This window comes from Chiloscyllium plagiosum, chromosome 28, assembly GCF_004010195.1.
Source record: "Chiloscyllium plagiosum isolate BGI_BamShark_2017 chromosome 28, ASM401019v2, whole genome shotgun sequence".
Lineage (NCBI taxonomy): Eukaryota > Metazoa > Chordata > Chondrichthyes > Orectolobiformes > Hemiscylliidae > Chiloscyllium > Chiloscyllium plagiosum.
This window is the reverse complement of record NC_057737.1, coordinates 6231152-6257121: the sequence shown is the minus strand read 5'-3', so window position 1 is coordinate 6257121 and position 25970 is coordinate 6231152. Positions and strand designations below refer to the sequence as shown.

Below are 25970 nucleotides of genomic sequence, written 5' to 3'. Positions count from 1 at the left end.
GGCCGACCTGTTCGATTGGACATCTGGGACAAGTTGGTCTTCCATTGGTGTCCGAGACGCAGCATGGCATTGGATAGCGACCGCTGGTGCTCTCTGATTGATCGGAGTCGGATCGGGCCTGCTGTTGAGAGGCTTGATGCAATTGGTCGAGGATGGCAGATGGCTGTGATTCGTGAAAGGCCGGCCCCCATTGGATGGCTGACAAAAGGTTTTTTTAAAATTTTAAATTTGGCCGCCGTTGGGCTCTGGTCGCGCCGCTGCGTTCAGGTTAGTCTACGGTGAGTTTTAGGTAGATGGTATTGGGAAACTCTCCGTGATAATATTAAACAATTCTGAATGTTAGAGATTAAACTAGAAGTAAAAGGAGTATGTCGTTCGGCCCCTTCAGATTGCTCCTGTATTAGAGTCAATGAGATGTACAGCATGGAAATAGACCCTTCAGTCTAACCCGGCCATACTGACCAGATGTCCCACCTGTCAGCACTTGGCCCATATCCCTCCAAACCCTTCCTATTCATATACCCGTCCAAATGCCTTTTAAATTTTGTAATTGTACCACCACTTCCTCTGGCAGCTCATACCATACATGTACCACTCTCTGTGTGAAAACGTTGCACTGTAGGTCTCTCCTATATCTTTCCCCTCTCACCTGAAACCTATGCCCTCTAGTGTTGGACTCCCTGACCCCAGGGGAAAAGACTTTGCCTATATACCTTATCCATGCCCCTCATAATTTTGTAAACCTCTATAAGGTCACCCCTCAGCCTCTGATGCTCCAGGGAAAACAGCCTCAGCCTGTTCAGCCTCTCTCTATAGCTCAAATCCTCCAACCCTGGTAACGCCCTTGTAAATATTTTCTGAACCCTTTCAAGTTTCACAACATCCTTCTGATAGAAAGGAGACCAGAATTGCTTGCAATATTCCAAAAGTGGCCTAACCGATGTCCTGTACAGCTGCAACATGACCTCCCAATTCCTGTACTCAATACTCTGACCAATAAAGGAAAGCATACCAATGTCGTCTTCACTATCCTATCTGCCTGCGACTATACTTTCAAGGAGCTATGAATCTGCACTCCAAGGTCTCTTTGTTCAGCAACACTCCCTCGGACCTTACCATTAGTGTACAAGTCCTGCTAAGAATTGCTTTCCCAAAATGCAGCACCTCGCATTTATCTAAATTAAACTCCATCTGCCGCACCACAGCCCATTGGCCCATCTGATCAAGATCCTGTTGTAATCTGAGGTAACATTCTTTGCTGTCCACAACACCTCCAATTTTGTTGTCATATGTAACATCTGGAGGCCAAAGTTGGGAGAGCTGTCTCATAGACTAGTCAAACAACAGCCTGACGTAGTTGTACTCATGGAATCATACCCTATAGACAATGGATCTATCACCAAACCTGGATATGTCCTGTCCCACCAGGATAGACCCAGCAGAGGTGGCAGTACAGTGGTACACAGTCTCAAGGTAGTTTCCCTGGGAGTCCTCAACAATGACTGGACCCCATGATTTCTCATGGCTTCAGGGTAAACATGGGCAAGGAAACTTGCTGCCGATTATCACGTAACTCTTCCATATTGAACAACACTTGGATGAAGCACAGAGGATGGCAAGGGAACAAATGTTCTCTGGGTGGGGAATGCAATGCCTACCAATAAGAGTAGCTCAATAACAGTACTACTGACCCAGCTGGTCAGATTTGAAAAGATACAGCTGCTAGACTGGGTCTACAGCAGGTGCTGAGAGAACCAATAAGAAGGAAGATTGTACTTGACCTCATCCTTCCCAATCTGCCAGCTGCCGATACATCTGTCCATGACAGTATTGGTAAGAGTGATCACCACTCAGTCCTTGCGTGGCACTATCACCTTGCTAAATGGTACAGACTTCAAACAGGTCTAGCAGTTCAACACTGGGCATCATGAGGTCCTGTGGGCCATCAAAAGTAGCAGAATTGTACTCCATCGCAATCTAATCTCATGGCCTGGCATATCTCCCAATCAGGAGAAAGTGAGGATTGCAGATGCTGGAGATCAGAGCTGAAAATGTGTTGCTGGAAAAGCGCAGCAGGTCAGGCAGCATCCAAGGAGCAGGAGAATCGACGTTTTGGGGATGAGCCTTCCTGAAGAAGGGCTCATGCCCGAAACGTCGATTCTCCTGCTCCTTGGATGCTGCCTGACCTGCTGTGCTTTTCCAGTAACACATTTTCAGCTCATATCTCCCAATCAACCATGACCATCAAGGCAGGGGATCAACCTCAGTTCAATAGACAGTACAACAGGGCATGCCAGTAGTAGCACCAAGCATACCTGAAAATGAGGTGTAAACCTAGTGAAGCTACCAAACAAGATACTTGATACCAAACAGCATAAGCGGCAAGTGATTGATACAGCTAAGCAATCCCACAAGCAGCGGATCAGATTTAAGCTCTTCAGTCCTGCCACATCTCGTTGTGAATGGTCTTGGACAATTATACAACTCATTGGAGGAGGAGACTCCATAAATATCCCATCCTCAATGATGGAAGAGTCCGACAAATCAATGCAAAAGATAAAGCTGAAACACTCGCAGCAATCTTCAGCTAGAATTGCCAACTGAATGATCCATCTCGGCCCCCAACAATGGTCTCCAGATTACCAGTCTTCAGCCAATTCAGTTTATTTCATTTTATATCAAGAAATTGTTGGAGACACAGGATACTGAAAAGGCTATGGCCCCTGACAATATTCTGAGAATAGTTTAGAAGATGAGTGCTACAGAACTTGTCATTCCTCTAGCCAAGTTCTTCCAGTACAATTACAACATTAGCATCTGTCTACCTGACTATGTGTAAAATTGCCCAGGTATGTCCTGCACACACAAAGCAGGGCAAATCTAACATCAGTAGTACTTTGCTTTCACTAAAAAGTAAAATGGTTATCTTGTTATCACACTGCTGATGGTAGGAGCTTTTGCTTTTTAATTTATGGTATTTGGGTTTTTAGTGGTTGAACCAGCATTTATTGCCCTTGAGAAGTACTGAGTAGAATGGCACCAAGGATGAAATGTCTTTATGTGGAGAAGCTGAGGTTATTCCCCTCCAAATAAACTTATGAAATAGGTCCAGGAGTATGCCATGAAATCCCTTGAGTCTGGTGTACCAATAGTTAAGATCTGAGCTGATTTTTGACCTCTGCAGTATTTTCTCATGTACTCACCATAAGCAATGATTTCCTTTGATTCCAAAAATATCAAGTTTAGTTTTTGAATATACACAAAAACAGAACATCTACATCTGGAGTAAAGATTTAAAATGTTTAAGTGAAAATGTCTCCTCAGCTCAATCATAAAGGGCTAGCCATTTAACCTGAAAGTAAGCACCCTCTGTTCTGGAGTTTTCAACCACAGTAAACAGCCTCTCAGCATCTACCCTGTTAAACCTTCTCAGAATTTTATATGTTACAATGAGATCTGCTCATTCTTTTAAACATCATACATTCAAGATCCATTCTATTCAATCACTCATAAAAATTCTCGACCCCAGGACTCAAATGTGCCACCTCCATTTGTCAGCTGCCTGGGCCCTAAACTCTAGAGATCCCCACCTAAAATTTGCTACTTCTCCATCTTCGTTTCCTCTTTCTTGATGCTCCATACAAGCCACTTGGTCTAATACCACCTTGAATGGTACAATGGCACACTTTGTTTCATTCTAGAGATCCCCACCTAAAATTTGCTACTTCTCCATCTTCGTTTCTCTTTCTTGATGCTCCATACAAGCCACTTGGTCTAATACCACCTTGAAGGTACAATGGCACACTTTGTTTCATAACTTTTTTGTGAAGTGATTTGGGACTTTTATTATATTGCTGTACAATTTAAGTTGGAGAGTCACAAGGATGTACAGCACAGAAACAGACCCTTCATCCAACTCAATCCATGCCAACCAGATATCCTAAATTAATTTTCCAGCATTCAGCCCATATCCCTTTAAACTCTTCCTACTCATATACCCATTCAGATGCCTTTTAAATGTCATAATTTTATCAGCCTCCACCATTCCTCTGGCAGCTCATTGCATATATGTACGACCCTCTGCAATGTAAAAGGTGTGACTTAGGTCTCTTTTAAATCTTTCCCCTCTCACCTTAAACCTAAACACTCTAGTTTTGGACTCCTCCACCCTGGGAAAAGACCTTGACTATTTACCCATCCACGCCCCTCATGATTTTATAAACTTTTATAAGGTCACCCCTCAGCCTCCGATGCTCCAGGGAAAATAAACCCAGGCTATTCAGCCTTTCCCTATGGCTCAAATCCTCCAACCCTGGCAACATCCTTGTAGTTCTTTTCTGAACATTTTCAAGTTTACAACATCTTTCCAATAGCAAGGAGACCAGAATTGAATGCACTATTCCAAAAGTGGCCTTACCAGTATCCTGTACAGCCACAGCATGATTTCCTAGCTCTTATACTCAATGCACTGACTAATAAAGGCAAGCCTACCAAATGCCTTCTTCACTATCCTGCCTACCTATGACTCCACTTTCAAGGAACTATGAACCTGCTTCCAAGGTCTGCAAGATTTTCATTTAAGAAATAAAAGAAAAATTTCATAGGATTGTTATAGCATAGAGGGAGGCTATTCAGCCTAATGCACCCACAGTGGATCTATTACTTAATGTCAATCATCTGCCTTCCCATATCCCCCTGCACACAATTTCTACTCAAATAATCATTCAACGCTCTCATGAATGCCTCAGTTGAATCCCTCTGTTCCACATTTCCTGGAACTGCATTCCATATCCTAACTACTTGCTACGTGAAAAATATTTTTTCACATCACCTTTCATCATTTGCACATCAATTTAAATTTGACTCCCTTGTACTTTTATCTTTTATGAGCAGGAACTGTTTCTCCCTTTCTACTCTATCCAGTCTGCTCATGATTTTTAAAAACCTCTATCAAATCTCCTCCTGGCTTCCCCTCTCCAGCAAGATCAGTCCCAATCTATCCTCATAACTGAAATTTCCCATCCCTGAAACTATACTGTAAATTGCTTCTGCATGCCCTCCAATGTATTCTTTCCTATCATGTGATGTCCACAACCATACACAATATGCTACGGTCTAACAAGTATCTTGTGTAAGTTCGACATCATCTCTGCTCTGATACTCTACACTGCCATAAATAATTCTCAGAACACTGTATGCTTTATTAACTGCTCTCTCCATCAGCCACTTTATACAAACAAAAATCAAGGTACCCCTGGTCCTGCATCTCCTTTAGAATTGTACACTTTATTTTGTATTGTCTTTCAATATTCTTCTAACCGAAGTGAATCACCTTGCATTTCTCTGCATTGAACCTCAACGGCTACCTATCTGCTCACTCCACCAACTTGTCAATGTCATTTTGGAGTTCTACACTGTTGTCCTCACAATATATAATTTTTCCAAAACTTGCATTTAGATTGCATCTTTCATGACCTTTTGACGTCCTAAAGTGCCTGATGTATAAAGTACTAATTGAAGTTTAGTCATTAGTGTTAGCTGGAAACGCAGCCAATTTGCACAGAGCTAGCTCCAGCAACAGTAATATAATAGTGGCGAGGTACTCTGTTCTTGGATGTGAATTGAGAGATGAATATTGGCTAGGACAGTGTTTTTAATGTGAACTTGAATATAACTTCTCGTAATTCCACTGATCTGACTTGTTCATGCATTTCCTGGTGGAGCACAGTTTCAGCTCGGCATTGATAAAAGTTGTGTTGTTAGGAGATGCAGGAATGAATGACAAAACGCCTCAACCCCCAAAGGGATCAGTGCGATGCTGTAGTGGAAATGCAAGTCTTCCTGGAATCTCTTTTCTGCAAAGTTGAATATCCCAACACCATATTGTTAGATTAGATCCCCTACAGTATGGAAACAGGCCCTTCGGAGCTACCCACCCAGACCCATTTCCCTGCATTTATCCCTGACTAATACTACGGGCAATTTAGCATGGCCAATTCACCTGACCAGCACATCTTTGGATTGTGAAGGAAACCCACTCAGACATGGGGAGAATGTGCAAACTCCACACATACAGTCTCCTGAGGTGAGAATTGAACCTGGGTCCCTGGTGCTTTGAGGCAACAGTGCTAACCGCTGAACCACCGTGCTGCCGTTGAGTGTTTTGAAACAACAATATCCAGATCTAAGGTGCTTGATTTTTGCAACACAGCATTTTAGTGTTCCATAACTTTTCTTCTGTAGTCATGCTCAGGTTGAGTCAGCGTCGCAGGAAGTGGAAGATCATGAGAAAACGGCAAACTATGGAAAAAGTATGGAATAATAGTAAGCGACGTCTGCTTGCAAAAAACGAAAGGAATGTCTACAAGACGAAGCCAACTGCTGCTGAAACAGCAGGGTGAGCAGTTCTCTGACTTTAATTAGCAAGGTTAGCCTGTTACAATGGTTGGATAATTTGGAAAATTATACTGTAAATGAACAATATTAATTTCCTTTATTGTCTTCTGTCCACCCACAAAGAAATCTATTGAATTAGTATTTATAACTTCCTTAAAAAGATCCCCCAATTGATTTTGGTTTGATAACTGTTATAGACAATTTCACATCTGATCATTAGTTCTCTTTCTCTTCCCCCACCACAGCCCCAAAGTAAGCTTTCTGTTCACTTGCCCCCAACCCTGTTCAGTTATGATGATATTTGGATCTTAACTTTGAATGTTAAGATCCGCAGTGGTCTTCCCATTGCCCAGAACATACCTGATTCAAATGGCTCCAATCCACTTTGGGAATTGCTAATGAATTGTTTAAGTTTTCAATTTAATAGTTGTTAGGTGGTGGCTGAAGGATCTTGGTCTAGGCTGACACCACAGTACAGTTCTAATGTAGTATTGCACATTTGGAGTAGGTGTCAACCAAATTCCAGTTTGACTTCTTGATTGGTACAATTTGAAGAACGGGGTTGATGTTCTCCTGATGTCCTGGCTGTCATTAGTGTCTCAATCAGCATCACTAAAATTGTTTGATCATTTATCTAATTATTTTTTTCTGGTGTATTTTCATGTGTCAATTGGTTACTGTGTTTCTGCATTACAACATTGACCACAATCTAATGTGCTTCATTGACTGTGAAGTGTCCTTTGCGTCCTGAAGATGCATAAGAAATTATAGAAATGCAAATTTGTTATGTCCCAATTTACCTGAGTGTGTCTGACAATATGCAACATTTCTCAAGACTTGCCTGCTGCTACTCAGTACAAATAAAGTATTTGACATTAATATTTGTTCTTACTTTGTGGACCACTGGCAGGATGCATGGTTTAGTTGCATTTCTTTTTGTTTTAAATCCAGGAAGAAAGGAGTACCAGTGTCTAATAGCAACTCCTCCCAGCATGAACTAGTTCCTATTGGGCTCGTTTCTTTAGTGAGTGTGAGGAATGTGCTGAATCCTCTTAAAGCTGTAGTTTCGTCCTTGTGCAGTTGGTGGCTGAACAACATTAATCAGGTATAAATGCAAAATTAGACCTCTAATTCACATGTTAAAGATTATTTTGATTTCCCACAGCCAGTTGTGACTTTACCTATTTTCCAACAATTGACTATAATTCTATATGTGAACACCTTAAGCAGGTTTGATTTTGCAATTTTCATTTTAAAATTAGTTAGTTTTATTTTGTATACTGGGACCTGGTGATCACAAAATCTCTCAAATTTTCTGCCTCAAAATGATTCCTTGTTAGTTTGATCTGAGAACCTTCAGTTACCTCTTCAAAATAGTTTTTGATGAGGCTGATTGACTGCAAGCCTCTTATATGCTCAAGCACACAGTTTGATCATATCTCTCTTTCTCCGGCTTTAGAATTCAGCCGTTCCATCCCAACTTGGAGACTTCATGCTCCAGTCTCCATGGTTTCAAGACCCCAGAACCCTGTTTCTGAGAACTCTCTGGCTTCTCACATTCCTGTGTACTTTAGTTTTTACATGAGCCAGACAGTACCTGATGCACTGTAGGTGAATAAGCACAATCTGGGGTGAAAATCTCTTCAAAGCTTAATCCTTCTCTTCCCCTAGGAGAAAGTGAAGTTGAAAAGTGTGATGCTGGAAAAGTGCAGCAGGCAGAATTCCTGAAGAAGGGCTTATGCCCGAAATGTCGATTCTCCTGCTCCTTGGATGCTGCCTGGCCTGCTGCGCTTTTCCAGCGCCACACTTTTCAACCCTTCTCTTCCCCTATCTTCCCTTCAATATCCCAGACTTCAAGTTTGATTTAAATTTGCAGGCTATTCACCATTTAAAATATTTATCCTTAAATCCCTATTCTAAGCAGGTTCATTTTTGAATTTATATTCTCTAGAATTTTTAAAATACTCTACAATATATAAGTGGCGCAGATGCAATGGAAAATTGAAAATTTTGGAATACAGGCTGTGGGAATAGAGATGGAAGAGGTTTTGAATCAAATTACAATAAGTGGTCACGTAGTATTAAGAAGTAGAAGATTAGGCCGTCAAACCTTCAAACCTATTCTCACGTTCTAGATCATGGCTGGTCATTTACTTCAGCATCATATTTGCATGTAATCCTCATACGCCTTGATGTATTAATAACTAGCAGTCTATCATTTGCTATCTTGAATTAATGACTAAACTTCTGTAGCCCTCCTAAATAGAGAATTCTAATAATTCATCACTGAGTGAATATGTTCTGCCTTGTTCCAAGTCCAAATGGCTTCCTCTTTATTCTGAAATTGTGTCCCCTGGTTCTAGACCACATAGCCGGGGGAACTGTCCTTTCTGTCATGTTGTTCCAACTTCCAGAGAATACAGGCCCAGCCTCCCAATCTGTCTTCATAGGACAGTTCACCATCACAATCCAGTGAATCTCCTTCGTACTCCTTCTATGGCAAGTATATCCTTCCTTAGGCAAAGGGACCACAGCTACACACAATATTCCAAATGCAATCTCTCCATTGTACTATACAATTGAAACAAGATTCTTTACTCCTTTATGTTCTTACGTTATCAAACCTTCTTGCAATCAAGACTGACAAGACCATTTGATTCCTGAATTGCTTACTGTATCTGCATACTAACTATCATTGGCATATGAGCAAGGACACTGAGGTGTCCTTGGACATTAACACTTTCCAATCTCTTATCATTCAATAAATAATCTGCATCTCTGTTCCTCCTACCAAAGCGGAGCTTCTCACATTCATCCACATTATTTTCTATCTCCTATGCTCTTGTCCACTCACTCAACCTATCTAAATATCCCAAGGCCTCAAATAACTTAGATTCCCAACAAATGTTATATTACCTGCTGTTTTAAAAAATTCTCAAGGTCAGGTTCGTAGGAGAGTAGTCTGACACAGAACAAACGACCAAGAGGCGAGTCTGCTAGAATATGAGCATTTTATTCCCCGCAGCGTCGCCACAACCAGGTCTCATACTTACAACGGGTCTGGCTTATACTCACTCTACATGTTACCGGAACTGGGAGCCGTCAGTTCTCGTAGAGCGGTTGCCAACAACCCACGCTCGGCGGTTAAACGTAACCCCGGAGCAGACTCACCGAACTGGAGACTTTTCCAGCTGATATACTCTTTTCCAGATATAAACATTCATGTGAACAGCAGAGCAAGGCTAAAAAACACATTCCATTCTGGTTACATACAGATAAGAAGATTCACACGGGGAGGTGTGTAATAAGATTCACACGGGACTAAGCAACACCTCCATTCCGGTTAGATTCACACATGTATTGGGACATAATTTTTAACCGTTTCACCACACCTGCAAACTTGAAAATATTACTTTTGGTCCCCAAATCATTGGTGAATAGCAGGTGCCCAAGCCCTGATTCTTGCTGTACTGTACTCATTACAAACTGCCAAAATTAAGACACCCATTTATCTTTACCTGATTTCTGCCTGTTAACCAATCCTTAATCCTTGCTCGTGTATGAGCTCAGATTTTATGCACTTTAATTTTGTTTACTTGTGTCATTTATGGGACTAATCTTTACAAATATATAAATGATTCTGCTAGCAACATCCTCACAAAAAAATCAAGCTTTTCCCCCTCAAATCTGCTCTGTCTGTGCCATATCAGACAATTGTTCTCTTCATATCTATAATCACATCCATAATAGATTCTTGTATTTTCCCTCCTGATGCCAGACTTAAGGGTAGTTTTTTGTTTTCTCTCTCACTTAACAAACTCTTGCAATCTTCCAATCTTCAGCCACCAATGCAAAATTAATAGAGTTTTGATAGTAGATGCACTGATGAACATCCATCTCTAACTATCTTTTCCAACACTTCAGGTCGTTTTGCTATAATGCGACAATTGTGTTCCTCTGCAACCCCATGCTATAGAAAATCATTATATCTGTTCAGCAGAAACATTGCGATATCCAAATATCGTCCACAATTCATGAGAATTGTGTGATCTTTCCTCCGCCATTTATAGTGGTTTGTCTCTGCCACTTCCGGTTGTCAGTTTCAGCTGTCCGCTGCAGTGGCCGGTATATTGGGTCCAGGTCGATGTGTTTGTTGATAGAATCTGTGGATAAGTGTCATGCCTTTAGGAATGTTCTCTGTTTGGCTTGTCCTATAATAGTAGTGTTGCAGCGGACAGCTGGAACTGACAACTGGAAGCGGCAGAGACAAACCGCTATAAATGCCGGAGGAAACATCACAGAAGCGCTTCACAGGAGGCTCCCAAGCACTGAGGATATTACCTAGACAGGGCATGAAACGTCTGCAACACCAATTCCCAGCTTGGCGAACAGAACCACAACAACGAGCACCCGAGCTACAAATCTTCTCACAAACTTTGATCTCCTGTTTCTGCTTGTACATATCTGTCTTTGAACACCTTTCCAGATTTACATACTTTAGAGAAGCTTTTATGATGTGTTTTTATGTTTCTGGCTGTTTTACAATCCTGTTTTCTTCTCTTTTTGTCTAACAATGTCTTGGCCCTTCTTTACTAGATTCTAAAATTTTACCAATCCTGAGGATTGCAACTGTCATAGCCTTGTCATTTAATCTAACACCATCTTTACCATATTAGTCATGACTCTCTCTCCTTTTTTCCATCCTTCCCTGTCCCCTTTCCTGATTGTAATGATAATTAAGTCTGTTGTATTACCCTTTGTGCCATTCAATTGCAGTCAGTCAATTCAGTACGCTTTGAGGCTGAAACCGAGGGCTTATTAATTTTGACTGACCAGCAAGTGAAATGAATCAAAAATGAAACAATCGTATCTTATTGCTTTGCCAATGATTTGTTTCTTCTGTGTTTACAGGGTTTAGAAGTAATGAAAGACATTTTATTTCCTTCTCGTGTTTACTTACGGGAACTGAATGCACTACGACAACATATTGAGGCACTTGAGATGAAGCTAGTACAATTGCAAGAAATCTGCAATGTAAATTTGGTAAATGGATCACTTCAATCAGGATATGTTTTGTGCAGTGTATCCACAATTAAAACAATTTGGAATGCTTCTGTTTGCTAACTTTTGAAATCCTTGTGTTGGGTGAAAACACATGGACAAATAACAAGCATCATCAAATTATTAGACTCAATAGAAAGTTTCCACAATTTGGATCACCAGTGTTTCTATGATTAAGTAATGTGTCGTGAATATTAAGAATGTCAGCTGATTTGGGACAAACTTTCTCTACAGAAACCAGCACCAAGCTCTAGAGAAGTAAAAATCAAGATCTAAATGACTCTGCTACAACATTTTCAAAAACATCATGTATTTCTTAAGCTAATGGGCCAAATAAGACTACAGGACACTGCAGTTGAAGTTTGTGCTTGCAATGCTGTTCCTAATAAGCTACATTAGAAAAAAACCCTACATTTTTAGAATTATCGAGACGTGATTCATAGAGTCATATGGCATGGAAACAGACCCTTGGGTCTGTCCAATCCATGCCGAACATAATCCCAAACTAAACTAGTCCCACCTGCCTGTCCCTGGCACATATCCCTCCAAACCTTTTTTAAATCTCTCTCCTCTCACCTCCAGATACGAGAGCCTTATTAGCATTTAATTCTATAGTGTAAACAGAGTTTTTTTTAGACGTGTAGTAATTAAAAACGTATATAATGAGTAAAAATATATTCAAGGAGCACAAATCTGTGGAACCTCTATAAATTGGCTAAATAATAGAAAACAGAGTAATATCAAAGGGTTATAGATCTAATTGGACTTGCATATAGCAGCAGATATTTGATGTTCTTGTGCAATGCTGATATATGTTATCTTTGAAGGCTTGAAAATGCTGATTTCTAGTAAATGATGCCAATTAAATGAGGAAATAAAGATTTTTGTTGTTAGAATAGAAAAACACTTTTTAATTGCCTGCAAAAAGACTTGACAAAGTGGGAAAGTAAATTTTGAATTAAATCTGAATGCCAACCTGTATACAGGTATGAGTGTAAAAGTGGATGAGGGATATATTAGTCAGGAAATGATATTGTGTACTATTATATTATGTTTGTGAAAAGATAGAGATGAAAACAGCTATGAAGAGGGGATAATAAGTTGAAGCTATTGTAATTTGAGGGGGGAGATTTTGAGCGGATGTGTTCAGTGTTTTGGGAAATGGTTAAAATTACTTCATGCAAAACCTGAATATGCGAACTCAATGTTAAGCTCAGCTGCACATTTAATCATTCTTAATCACTAATTCCTGGAATAGACTAGTACTGGTGGATAAAGTACTGGCTTTGTCAATTTGAAAATCTATCTTTTGTGACGTGGTCGATCTGTATCCACTGAAGGAATGTTTTGCCACTTGAAATGTCCCTTTACATTAAAGTAGATGTTCTGCATTATTAGTTTATAGATCTTGATAATGTTCTGAGGTCTACATGTCTAGGATTACACAAAGAAATTGATTCCTTTGAACAGGTTCCACAAAATAACACAGGTTTTAATTGGCTACTTTGCAAGTATTCCCATAGAAGGTGATGTTATCAAGATATCGATTTGCATTGTATGATTGATGCTAAAGTTGAAAGTATGAAAATAAATACTGACGTAATCTGGGTTGGAATAAGGGGTTTTCTGAACGTATCCAACTGTTGGTCCTGATTGAGCTGTGTTAGATAAATTCAAAGAAAGGGGAGCCTGCACTATTTAATATATTTAACTACTTTATAAGGTGCAGGATTGTTCCCATGGACTGAAGAAAAGCTGAACTGGTACAGTTATTGAGTTTATTAGTCAAAACACAAAATTTATATGCTTATTGTCATTAGCTTTTGTTGAAGGTATGTTGTTAGATATGATTATTGCAGATGTATTATTGAACACCTCAACACCAGAGGTTAGGTACACTTAACATGATTTCTGAGGAGGAAAATAGTGTCTTCTTAAATTTGTTGAGGAAATTATTAGCCTCTTTAGCAGAGGCAAATGATCCGATCAAAATATTTACTCTGCCTTTCAAATGTCAAGCTGCTAATAGCCTAATAGGCTATTCAAAAAGATTAACATCATATGAGATTAGGAGTGAATTTTGGGCTGGTCGAGAAATTGATAGCATTCCTGAATGCAGATATTTGTTATTAATGACAGTAGACCTGCATGGGAATCAGTCACTCATGACATTTTACTCTTCTCAATCTATATCTGAACTGGATGAAGGTTGAGAGGAACTGCCCATAATTTTGGCAGATTATAATACAGGTAAATGTAGTGTCATGTACATGAGCAGGGTTAGTGAGGAACATGTACGTATGCTCTGCAAGATTGTGAACACAAGTCAACACTGAATCCAAGGTAGTTTGGTGTGCACATCAGTGCAAAAGTAACCTTGACTCAGACTGTCATTAGATCCCCAAAATGTGAACTTTCCATTCTCCATTATGGTCTCACACCAATTCATATTTGCATAATTCATTATTTTTATTATTTTTATTTTTAATTGTTTTTGTCTGGAAATTTGTAAAACTTATTTAGGTGTTAGCTGCACCAAATGTGTAAATTTAACAGGAATATATTTGCACAATAAATAGAATAATTAATTGCATTACACAGTACAGTGTAATGTTTTGTGTTTGTATATATTGATGGGCAATGTCAGTTGGTAGTTTTAAATACCTCCCCTACCCCACAGCCCCCAAAAAAAGTCCCTAATACTTTGAATTTTTCTCTTTTTATCTCTTACAGGAGTCTAATAATTCAAAAAGTGCTGATTCATGTTCCTATCGAAAATATGTTGATTTCTCTCCAGGCCCTACAAAAATACCAGTGTGGCCAGTCCAGCCAATCATGAGTCGTACCTTACCACAAAAACCATTTGGAGCCCTTCCTCCCCAGCCTCCACCTCCACCACCCCCTCCTCCACTACCACCACCTTCTGTGTTTGTGCAGAAACCATTGCAGATTCAGCGGAAAACTAGGAGTGAAAATTCTTTGCAAGTGAGTGTGTGTTAAGCTGTAGAATGAGATTTAAAATAAAAATTAAGATGTAAATTGCAGTCTTAATGTTTATTTGTAATCATCAAGAAATTTTCATTCTGTTTTCAAATAATTACAGAACTTTTGTAGAATTATTACTTGAGATATTTAAGCCATGATGTGGAGGTGCCAGTGTTGGACTCTGTGGACAAAGTCATAAGTCACACAACACCAGGTTATAATCCAACAGGTTTATTTGAAATCGCAGGTTTTTGGAGTGCTGCTCCTTCATCAGTTGAAGTGACTTCATCGGCTGAAGGAGCAGTGCTCTGAAAGCCTGTGATTTCAAAACAACCTGTTGAACTATAACTTGGTGTTGTATGACTTCTGACCTTGCGATATTTAAGGTTTTTTGACTCTAAATCTTGAGTTTTGAGAAGATGCTAATGTGATGTAGATGGCTACATAAATTATATACTTGAATCGAATCTCAGTCGTAGGATGAGGAAGCAGTCTCCGAGATGCTTGAACTCTGAAGTCCAAAACTGCAGAGTGTCAACTTTGATCCACTGTTGATACTCCTGCATCTGTTGGAGTCAACTCTCAAGATGACCCTTTGCTTCTGTAGCAGAAGGAATGCCATTTTAAGATTTTATTCCGAAATATTTTATTTGTTCACAACAAAGACGAGTTAAGCCGAACATCATGTTTTCGTGCTGTATGATTCTAGGACTCGAGTATGTGATCATCATTGATGAGGCCAGCCTTTATTATCTATCCCAAATTGCCCTTGGGATGACAGCACTGAGTTGACTTTTCGAACCACTTAGTCCATGTGATTTTGGTACATCCACAGTGCTGTTAAGAAGAAAGCTCTAGGACTTTGACCCTGGGATAGTGAAGGAACAGTAGTATAATTGTGGGTCAGGTTGAGCTGAGGCCATGAAGTATGCAGTGGCAGAATTTGAAAAATGAGGAGTTATTATTATTGCCACCATTTGACCAGATTCAAGTCCAAATCCATTCTGTTCCATTGTTGTCAAAGTTGGAAAACAGGAAGAGAAGAGAGCATTTCCCATTGGCAGGGAGTTGGGAACTAAGAAAAATTATGGTGTTTTCTTAAATTAGATTAGATTACTTACAGTGTGGAAACAGGCCCTTCGGCCAAACAAGTCCACACCGACCCGCCACCTACCCAGACCCATTCCCCTACATTTACCCCTTCACCTAACACTACGGGCAATTTAGCGCGGCCAATTCACCTGACCTGCACATTTTTGGACTGTGGGAGGAAACCCACGCAGACATGGGGAGAATGTGCAAACTCCACACAGTCAGTCCCCTGAGGCAGGAATTGAACCCGGGTCTCTGGCACTGTGAGGCAGCAGTGCTAACCACTATGCTGCCCAAATCTGAGAATTAAGATGTTTTGACACAGCATGCCATTCTATGCCAATTCTCTTGCAACAGAATCATCATGAAATAGCAACTAGGATGGAACAACTAATATTGAGAAAATTAAGTGATTAACTAAGAGTCTGAGGAAATTATGGGACATTTGGTTGCATTGAAGCTGCAAGTGACAAATTACTGTGGACAGTTTTTAAAGAGAAAATTCACTTTCTGCCTTCACTTACTTCATCCTGTAAAATTAGGGTAATTTTCCTTGTACTGTGCCATGGAAATCTGGTTGATAGACTACTCCTAACTTTCATTGTTATTCACTTTCACCAATGTTAAAATTCATTGTAATCTGTTGCTTAATTTGGAGCCAACAAATATCAATCTCTCAACTCTGGAAGTTTTAAATATGACAGCGATTATCTTGAGCATAATCTGAAGCAATTCTAAACAAAATAATAATGTGACTTGTAGATTTTTTTCATTGCTGTCTCCTTGCTTTCATAGGCGCTGTCTAAGGAAATTAACAGACCACTGTCCATAACTATGAAAGATTTGATTAATGTAAAACTAAGGAAGACTACAGACGGATTTGAAAAAAAAAAGGTTGGTGTTAATATTATGAGGCTATTTGTTTTATTATTACAGACTGTGCTTTCTAACACTTTGTGGCATTCATAGACTGATCCTGAGAGGATAGGTGGATCATTATCTGTGACGGTAAAGGATTTACTCGAAGTGAAACTGAGGAAGACGCAGAACAAAGTAAATGAACTAGAGGTGAGAACTGTGTACAAATTTCCATTCAAGCAAATCTTTCTGGAATTTTCAAAACAATATGTGAAGGAACAGAGGATAATTAGTCCTGCTGTTGCATTACTTGAATCAAAGTAATAAGCAAAATAATGATTACAAGTTTTAGCTAAGTTATAGACCATAATTGCAAACAAATAATTATCTCTGATTGGCCAGATCATGAAGATGATATTTAACAGGAAGATTTTTCACTTCAGAATTGTGCTGTGTATATATTTTTAAACTTTGCATAATATGTGTAATAAATTACAGATGTTCCTAACCATTGATGTGCCTGGAAGTTCGGTTGTGTGGATGTTCATGTTACTTCGTTGTTATTGTCTGAAGTACTACGATACATTCTTTGTTTGCAGATGAATACACCAGAAAAGAAAAGATCTCCTTTAGTCACAATTTCTGATCTACAAGGCTTTAATTTCCAGACAAAAGCTAACCAACTACAGAAATCAGCAAAAATGATGTAAGCCTGTGAGATCCTTTCCTAACAATGATCTTGTGATCCCTAAATAGTGTAACAAAATAACTATTATTTTAATTATATGTAGCATTTCAGTATGATTATTTATCAGCAATATGTTTTTAAGCAAGTGTTAAAATCTTTAGTTTTGAAGGTTTTTATTTCCAAATTGAACATTTGCATTTGTGGAAAGAGTAGAAAATATGAAGACTTGGATTTACATAATATTTCATGATAAGGGTTTATAACAAAATACAGGTACTTTTGAAATGTGTTCAGTATGTTATATTTTAAATCTTGCAGCCCTTTTTCACATGTCTGCGTGGGTTTCCTCCGGGTGCTCCGGTTTCCTCCCACAGACCAAAAATGTGCAGGTTAGGTGAATTGGCCATACTAAATTGCCCGTAGTGTTAGGTGAAGGGATAAATGTAGGGGAATGGGTCTGGGTGGGTTACGCTTCGCCGGGTCGGTGTGGGCTTGTTGGGCCGAAGGGCCTGTTTCCACACTGTAAGTAATCTAATCTAATAAAGATCCTACAAACAACCAATACGATATGACTAGAAACCCTTTTTAGAGATACTAGTTGAGAAATAAATGTTAATGGTAATAATTGGGAGGTGTTCCCTGCTTTTGAGTTATTATCATGGAATCTCTTTATATCCACCTGGGAGGGTGTGCAAGGCACCAATTTAATGCTTCATCTAATGTACAGCAGTTCTGCTTGCATAGCATTTCCTCAGTACTGCACTAGAAGTGTCATCCAAGATTATGTCCTCACTCCCCTGGAATGGAACTTGAAAATCATCTGACACAGATGGAAATCTTTATCACACCCTGAATTGCAAGTTTTAATAATGAACAATGCATCAAAACAATATTACACTGTTTATGTTTGGTGTAATTATAGCTGAATAAGACAACGTTTTCAAAATGTTAGTCGTCAGAACTCTTAGCAAGAAGTTTATTGCAATAACCTTTATGGGGCCCACTCAAACTATGATAATGATTTTGCTTTATGTTTTGAACAAAATTTTCTCAAAGTAATAAGTTGAACACTTCTGTGTGAACTTATTTTTCCATGAAGATTTGATCTTCTAAGTTTGAACTTTTCTGTTAATTAGGAATGAGAGCCAAAGGTAAAAGATGTTATTGGTTCAAATCTTGTCAAAAGTGGATGCCTTCTTCAATTTTTTTTTTTAAAAGGACTAGGTGTACAATTATGGTGTCTGCATAATATTCCAAATTTCAAGGTCGAATCTAAATGAAGAATTGCCTAAATGTAACTTCAATTTTGGACTTTTTTTCTTAATTAGGAACACTCCACATAAACCTGTGGTCGATTTTCGGCAACGTCTAAAGAAAGTTGCTATAGAAAGGTAATATTAGCTAATAAATGTCATTATTCACTTTTGTAAATACAGCAAACATTGTTTTAACTGGCTACGAATGAACTGCCACTCTCAATAAACTGGCAAAAAATCATATGCCTGAAATACTGAAGGTTTACCATATTATTGTAATCTCCATAATGTCCAAGTTGGCAGTTGAGGGTGCAAGTGAAAAGGCTGTCTGCCAGTAAGTTTTATTTATGTTATTATTTGAATGACATGTGTAGTAAATAAAGTATAACAGTGATGTGTTTACCCAATGTATTGCATTTCTATTACTTAATGTGCATTTTTACGTTGAATATGTGGACCTCTAGATTATCCAGAATATTTGATCCATTGGATACACTCCTGGTCCTGTAGGTGCCAGTTAATACAATTTTGCTGTCTAATATTTTTAAACAGTCTATAATGAACTATAGTAATTTTGGTATATCACAGCCAACTCGTTATAAAAATGATGAAGCAAGTTCTCTTCTGTTTCTTTCATGTATATTACAACTGGACATTTAAATCATAACCTGTAAAATCGTTTTTTTATTTTTCACCTCATAATCGGAAACATTTATCCCACCTTGAGTTATAGTTTTAATCAAACTGGTTTCTTTCCTGTATTAAGCCTATATTATTCAGTTGATCTGAGGTGGTGAACATTGGAAAGTTGCTGACTAAGGGTGAATTTTGCTGTCAAGTTTGATTATGATTATCCCAAAATTCTACATCTTTCCAATAGGATGTTCCTGACTAATATTTGAGGGACTTTTGCTTAGTTCTCTCACCACCACTCCACATCTGCTAAACAATACTGGCACTCTATTGCCATTCTTGTTAAAATTGGCTTGCTCAATTGTTTAGAAATAAAACATTGGAGATTTTTATATCTTTGACATACCCATGCTCCTTCAATCATGTAAACCAGAAGAAGCCTTTTCACTTTTACAGTCTTCCCTTGCCTGCTGTTATTCAGAAGTTTTCCTTTCTACGTTTGGCCCCTTCCCAAGTAAGGTGCCAATCTAATTCAGAAATTGCTGGAAAATTTTAGGAGGGGTCCCTGCACCTGAGACGTTGACTGATTTCTCTTGATAGCTGCTGCCAGACCTGGTGCGCCTTTCCAGCAATTTCTGTTTTTGATTCTGATTTCCAGCATCTGCAGTTCTTTCCCATTTTTATCGAGGATTAAATTATTTTTCCTAAAATGCCATCCTCTCAGTACTTAGTAGTGCCTGGAGCAGAAACAGAAGTTTTGTAAATTAATATTGTTTCATCATTTATTAAAACTGATATTCAAAACTTGGGGAGAAAAAAACAACTGCAGATGCTGCATATCCGAAACAAAAACATTGAAATTACTGGAGAAACGCAGCAGGTTTGGCAGCATCTTTGGAAAGAGAAAAACAGTTAATGTTTCGAGTCTAGTGACGCTTCTGCAGAACTGGTTTCTGAAATTCTGTACTATCTTTCCACAAATGCTGCCAGACCTGTGCTGAGTTTCTCCAATAATTTTTTGTTTTTGTTTTAAAACTTGGTAATTCATTCGAACCTTGCTCTATAAAACAGATGATGCCAGAAGTAACTTTGAATTGAAAGAATGTGTTTTGGGAAGGTGTTGGATACTATTACTTACCCTGTGAAATAATGGTTGTAGGAGCCCTGGTGGCACACCTCTCCATAAAGAGAACCGGGATACTGGAACAGGACTAACACCAGTTATGACACAAGCACTAAAACGGAAATTTAAGGTAATTGCAAAACAATTAAATTGCTTTCTCTCAAATGTTCCTCCTCCACACATAGATGAACTACTTCATAACATGTTTTAGAACTATGCAAAATAATCTCTTTTTCCCAAAATACAAGGAAAAAGTATTTATTTTTACCTTCCAACTTTTCCATGAGTGCTCACTAGTCCCTTCCCACGTAGCTTCATTTACTGGGCTAGAAGGTAACTGTCAATTAACAGTTCTTCCGCTCGGGTATTAGAGATGTGCCAAATCGTTTCCTTGCGAAATACCACATCATTTGAAAGAACATTGGCATAATACTGGGCATAAACTATTTTGCAGTTTTAAAGTAGATGTTACTAGGTAGTGACAGGTTCTTTCCACCAAACAAAGGCTAGAATTGGCCAGACTTAGCAACCTTGGCTTAACGAAATTTGAGAAGATTTGTAGCTCAGGTTGAGGTTCTGGATGTAGGTTTGCTCACTGAGCTGCAAGGTTTGTTTTCAGACATTTCGTCACCATACTAGGTAATAGTGAGCCTCCAAAACGTTGGCTTAAGCCTGACATGGCCAGTCTGTTTGGCCCAGCTTTCAATGTCCCATTTAATTTACTCAAATGTTTCCAAACTTGGGGTTATTGGTGAATGTTGGGACTGTGGGGTTGCAGAAACTGAGCAGATTGTATGTAGCTAATGACTAATGGAGGAAAGATTTGTAATGCAGTGATTCCAGGATTTGATAGCCAAGATGGGTTCAAAATGTGGCCAGACAAGTTAAGTATCTACCAGCAAATCTTTCTAACCTATGCCAATGGCAGGAGGTAAGAATGGGAGAGATTATGTAAGCTATGTGATGGAAAGAAAATTGAAGTATGTACCACCACTATTCAAAGCTCCAGAGTAAAGGCAAAGTCATAAAGTCTTACCAGACTATATAGCTGCTATCTCATTTGAGAGAGAGTCATAGAGATGTACAGCATGGAAACAAAACCTTCGGTCCAACCCGTCCATGCCGACCAGATATCCCAACCCAATCTAGTCCCACCTGCCAGCACTCGGCCCATATCCCTCCAAACCCTTCCTAATCATATACCCATCCAAATGCCTCTCAAATGTTGCAATTGTACCAGCCTCCACCACTTCCTCTGGCACCTCATTCCATACACGTACCACCCTCTGTGTGAAAACCTTGCTCCTTAGGTCTCTTTTATATCTTTCCCCTCTCACCCTAAACCTATGCCCTCTAGTTCTGGACTCCCTGACCCCAGGGAAAAGACTTTGCCCAGTTACCTATCCATGCCCCGCATAATTTTGTAAACCTCTATAATGTCACCCCTCAGCCTCTGATGCTCGAGGGAAAACAGCCCCAGCCTGTTCAGCCTCTCCCTATAGCTCAAATCCTCCAACCCTGGCAACATCCTTGTAAATCTTTTCTGAATCCTTTCAAGTTTCACAACATCTTTCCGATAGGAAGGAGACTAGAATTGCACACAATATTCCAACAGTGGCCTAACCAATGTCCTGCACAGCCGCAACATGACCTTTCAATTCCTGTACTCAATACTCTGACCAATAAAGAAAAGCATACCAAACTCCTTCTTCACTGTCCTAGCTACCTGCAACTCCGCTTTCAAGGAGCTATGAACCTGCACTCCAAGGTCTCTTTGTTCAGCAACACTCCCTAGGACCTTACTAGGACTCCCAAGTATATAAGTCCTGCTAAGATTTGCTTTCCCAAAATGCAGCACCTCGCATTTATCTGAATTAAACTCCATCTGCCACTTCTCAGCCCATTGGCCCATCTGGTCAAGATCCTGTTGTAATCTGAGGTAACCCTCTTCGCTGTCCACTACACCTCCAATGCTCTTATGCTTGCATCTAAATCATTTATGTAAATGACAAAAAGTAGAGGACCCAGCACCATCCTTGTGGCACTCCACTGGTCACAGGCCTCCAGTCTGAAAAACAACCCTCCATCAACACCCTCTGTCTTCTACCTTTGAGCCAGTTCTGTATTCAATTGGATAGTTCTCCCTGTATTCTGTGAGATCTAACCTTGTTAATCAGTCTCCCATGGGGAACCTTGTCGAACGCCTTACTGAAGTCCATATAGATCACATCTACAAGAAAATGAGAACAGGATCGGTTGCTGGTATAACCTGAGGGTCACCTCACCTCAAGCAAGGGGACGTTGAGGAGAAGAAACCTTGCTGGTCACCCCAGCGAGTCAGGAATTGAATCCAAGACCTATCTTTCGGTGGAGAACCTGAGAAGACTGAATAATAGCTGTAAGATATGTTTTCTCCATCGGTGGTGCTGCAGCACTATCCGTTTTCTGGCCGATTTTCTGATTTGACTCTATTCAAACTCCAATGTGTCTACCAAGCAATGTCTGTCCTCAGGAAATTTAAGTACCCTGCTCCAGCTTGTTAAAAAGTGAGCTAATGGGTTCCCTTGTAGAGAAATAAATTGCAGCATGTTGTTACTATACTTTCTCTCTCTGAAGCACTGTGAACAATCCTTTTTTTTTGGCTTGTTATGTCCATACAGCGGTGGTAGAGAATCCAATTTCTTTCTTCCAGTTGGCTTACCAGGAATTTCTCCCACTCTTATCCCACACCAGTGGCAGGGGCTGTAAAGATTTATGGGTTGATACTGTTGCACCTCACAGTGGTAGTTTGTTGGAAATGAAGTGTTACTCTTCTTGGAATCATCACAAAAATTAAAGGTTTTATCAATAGACAATAGGTGCAGGAGTAGGCCATTCTGCCCTTCAACATGTGCAAAATTCTCAAATTCACCTGTTTCTTAGACCAAGGTAAACAGAAATGATGGACCAGGTTTCAGTATTTAACAAAAATTACTAATTATTATAAATAAACAAACACAAATAACACATGGTTGTAATAGGTTGGAGAAAGGATTGCGATAGCAGTTCGATGGTCCCTGTCTGCAGGTTTTTAACTCATCAGTATTTTACTGCTGTTCAATTTTCCTTTTCCAGTTATTTTTACATGCTTGTAGGAGGCATGGACCGCAATGTTCTCATTTATAAAATCTCCAACTTATTGGCTAAAAGCCACAGCTTGCAGCAACTTTTGAGACAAATGAAACTGACTTTCTTCAGACTTGAGGCTTTTTAACTCCAAAGAAGAGAACAGCATCTTCTTTATTGGAGGTCTGCTGGTTTCTGACCAAACATTCACACACAAACTGCTCAGCTGCCTGGGAGTAAATCACATAGTTGTTGGCAGACAGCATGCCTTCGTCATCAATTGGTCACCACTTCACAGACCAATCACCCTTTGTACACGCTCCTTGGTTCCACTACCTGTGGCACAATGGTAATGCCCCTACCTATGTGCCAGGAGGCCTGGATTCAGGTCCCACCTGCTCCAGAGGTGTGAAATAACATCACTGAACAGGTTGATTCTTTTTTTAAAAACATTTAAACTGCACTTAAAATAAATGTTCGGTAATTGCTTATCAAAAAGTACTGTAATCCTTTCCACAGTTCTTAGTTTTTAAACTGTCCTTTTCCCATTTCAGTCCACAATTGATTTTTTTTGTTTTTAAAAAGACAGTTTTTACAATATGTGACCTATTTGGCTGTATCCTGAATGCACCTTCCTTGGTTATCAAATCCTGAAATGTCATGAACGCTAGGGTGCCCATTTTGGGGGAGAAAAAAATCTTTCCCTTAGAAATACATTTTCTGCCTAGTCCTTTGCTCCAGTCAGGAATAATTGATTTTGCCCTGTTTGAATTTTCTGTTACTGTTCACTTGACATCATCTTAAGTTGAGAAAGCAATTCAACAATAATATCAGCACTTAGGGGTTCCTGCTCAAACCTCTGAATTGCTCTCAGCAGAAAAAAATTTGGGAACTTTGACCTAGAAGAAAAGAAGCCAACATTTGTTTGATTTGTGAAAGGAAGAAAGTAGTGCGCTGGTCTAACCGATGTTTTGAAATATCTGCTGCTCGCTGAGTTAATGAATTTTCTGCTCTATTTCAGATGGCTCATCCCAAAAGTCCTCCTTGCTCCTTGACTCCGAACACCAGCTTTGATGAGCAAAACTCAAGCTAATTTGGAGCAATGTATTTAGTTTTAAAACTGCAACTTTTAACGTTGATGTTGTTAATCTAATTGCCTTTTGGACCCTATCCCCTGAGTGCAAGTCTGCAAGCTCAAGACTAGGAAAAGGATTGAGCCAATTTAAGACACATTATAAATGGTCCAACATTTTAATTGTTTCTTATTGACAAATAACTCAATTTCAGCACCAAATACGTATTTATACTGTAATCATTAATTGTCTGACCTGTGATACTGTCATCTGTTTATACAACTCTGCTTTCATTTTTTTTTTAAACTGCCATCTAAGAATGTAGAAAAAGCTCATTGTATTCCATTTTCCAATATTTTTGGTTTTCTGTTTTTAATTAATTCTATTTCCCCTACATTTAGACTTATCCTGAAATTTATAGAGTTGATAGATGTTTGGTCTTTGATCCAATGTGAATCCAAATGGACCACAGCAGTAGAGGATGTCAGTAAGCCAGTATACTGCAAATTTACTCATTAAATAGCACTTTGTAGCATTGCAAATGCTATAAATGTCTTAGTGTACACTGGCAGCAAATAAATAGTTGTTTGTACTTACCACCTCTTTTATGTGATGGGGATGAAGTAATCTGGATCACAAGTTTAAGGGTTACCATCTCCAGGTTAATAACAATGTAATTGGAGAATACTGTAATATAAAACAATTATAGCTCTGTCATCTGAAATATTTTGCTAGCATTAGTATCTATTTGCACTTCACATGTATTTTTTGTTAATATGCCAGAGGTTCTCAGAACATTATTACAATAACCAAGATATTTCCATGATGCGGTTGAATGTGTATTTCAAAGATATAGATGATCAGCTTTTCTTTTTTTCAGTAAATGGAAAGAAAATTTGTACCCAAAACATTTCTGTCTTTCTTTTATGCCCTATCCAATTAATACTTATTGCATTTACTCATATAAGAGTCTAGTTTTGCAGAGTAATGCTTTAGCTAAAAATTAGAGAGTCAACTTCTATATAAGTAATTTTTGAGGGATTAAAATCCACCCTTACTGTCACAGAGCTGCCAGGTTGGGCACTTTTCCTGCTAAAAAAGAAGCCTTGACATGTGCAGATACGAGGAGCTGAGCAGTCACCCAAAATGATGTGGTAATCAATGAATGTGTTTGTACTTACTACCCACTCACCTAAAGCCAATCATCTTTTTTTTTTGCTAAAGGTTGGGGATCAATTTATACACCAAATCATTGATTATCCATAAATCAAGGCTTAAGGATATATGGTACCTGTATTTCAAAAAGTGTTTTTACAGAAATTAATGTTTTCATAAACTTCAGCTTAAGTACTAAAATGTCGTAGTTCTAAATGATGTGCTTTTCTGGATTCAGGTTCTTGTATGAAGTACTACTGAGCTGTTGGATACAGTTCTGAATGTGTTTTAATTGTTTTTTTAAGCAAATAAATACTGCCTAATGTTCAACTACGTAAATATCTACTTATAGTGTATTTACTTGCATCTGTGTTTTTTTAATGTGTTGGGGTAAATTATCAGATTGTCTTCCAAAGTAGTCAGGGTAGAGTCAAATGATGTGTTGTTTATTATTATAAATTCTGTTTTAGTGGTGCTGGGAATTGAATTATTTGGTTGTCTGGATAGGTGTTTATGTTTTTTTTCTAAGAAAACAAAACTGTGGA

The 25970-nt window shown here is 39.0% G+C and overlaps 1 protein-coding gene across 6 annotated transcripts; it reads left to right on the top strand.

The window, feature by feature from the left end:
* The first annotated feature begins 48 nt into the window (after positions 1-48).
* Positions 49-25758, top strand: prr11 (proline rich 11). 6 transcript variants are annotated; one of them, XM_043718148.1, is made up of 11 exons: positions 49-208; positions 6244-6397; positions 7348-7501; positions 11308-11430; positions 14191-14442; positions 16330-16428; positions 16504-16602; positions 16992-17098; positions 18409-18471; positions 20129-20222; positions 24219-25758. In XM_043718148.1, exons 1-11 carry the CDS (start codon positions 64-66, stop codon positions 24288-24290), a joined length of 1362 nt encoding a protein of 453 aa, XP_043574083.1. In that variant the 5' UTR covers positions 49-63; the 3' UTR covers positions 24291-25758. The 6 variants fall into 6 exon arrangements, with proteins under 6 accessions (XP_043574083.1, XP_043574082.1, XP_043574085.1 ...); XM_043718147.1 differs by having other exon boundaries at positions 11308-11439; XM_043718152.1 differs by having other exon boundaries at positions 198-278; positions 11308-11439.
* Positions 25759-25970: the final 212 nt, after the last annotated feature.

Coding starts and splice junctions, on each gene's coding strand:
- prr11 (XM_043718147.1), top strand. CDS start 64: ATGGCATTGGATAGCGACCGCTGGTGCTCTCTGATTGATCGGAGTCGG. Junction 16,429..16,503: donor ACGGATTTGAAAAAAAAAAG/GTTGGTGTTAAT, acceptor TGGCATTCATAG/ACTGATCCTGAGAGGATAGG. Junction 20,223..24,218: donor CACTAAAACGGAAATTTAAG/GTAATTGCAAAA, acceptor GCTCTATTTCAG/ATGGCTCATCCCAAAAGTCC.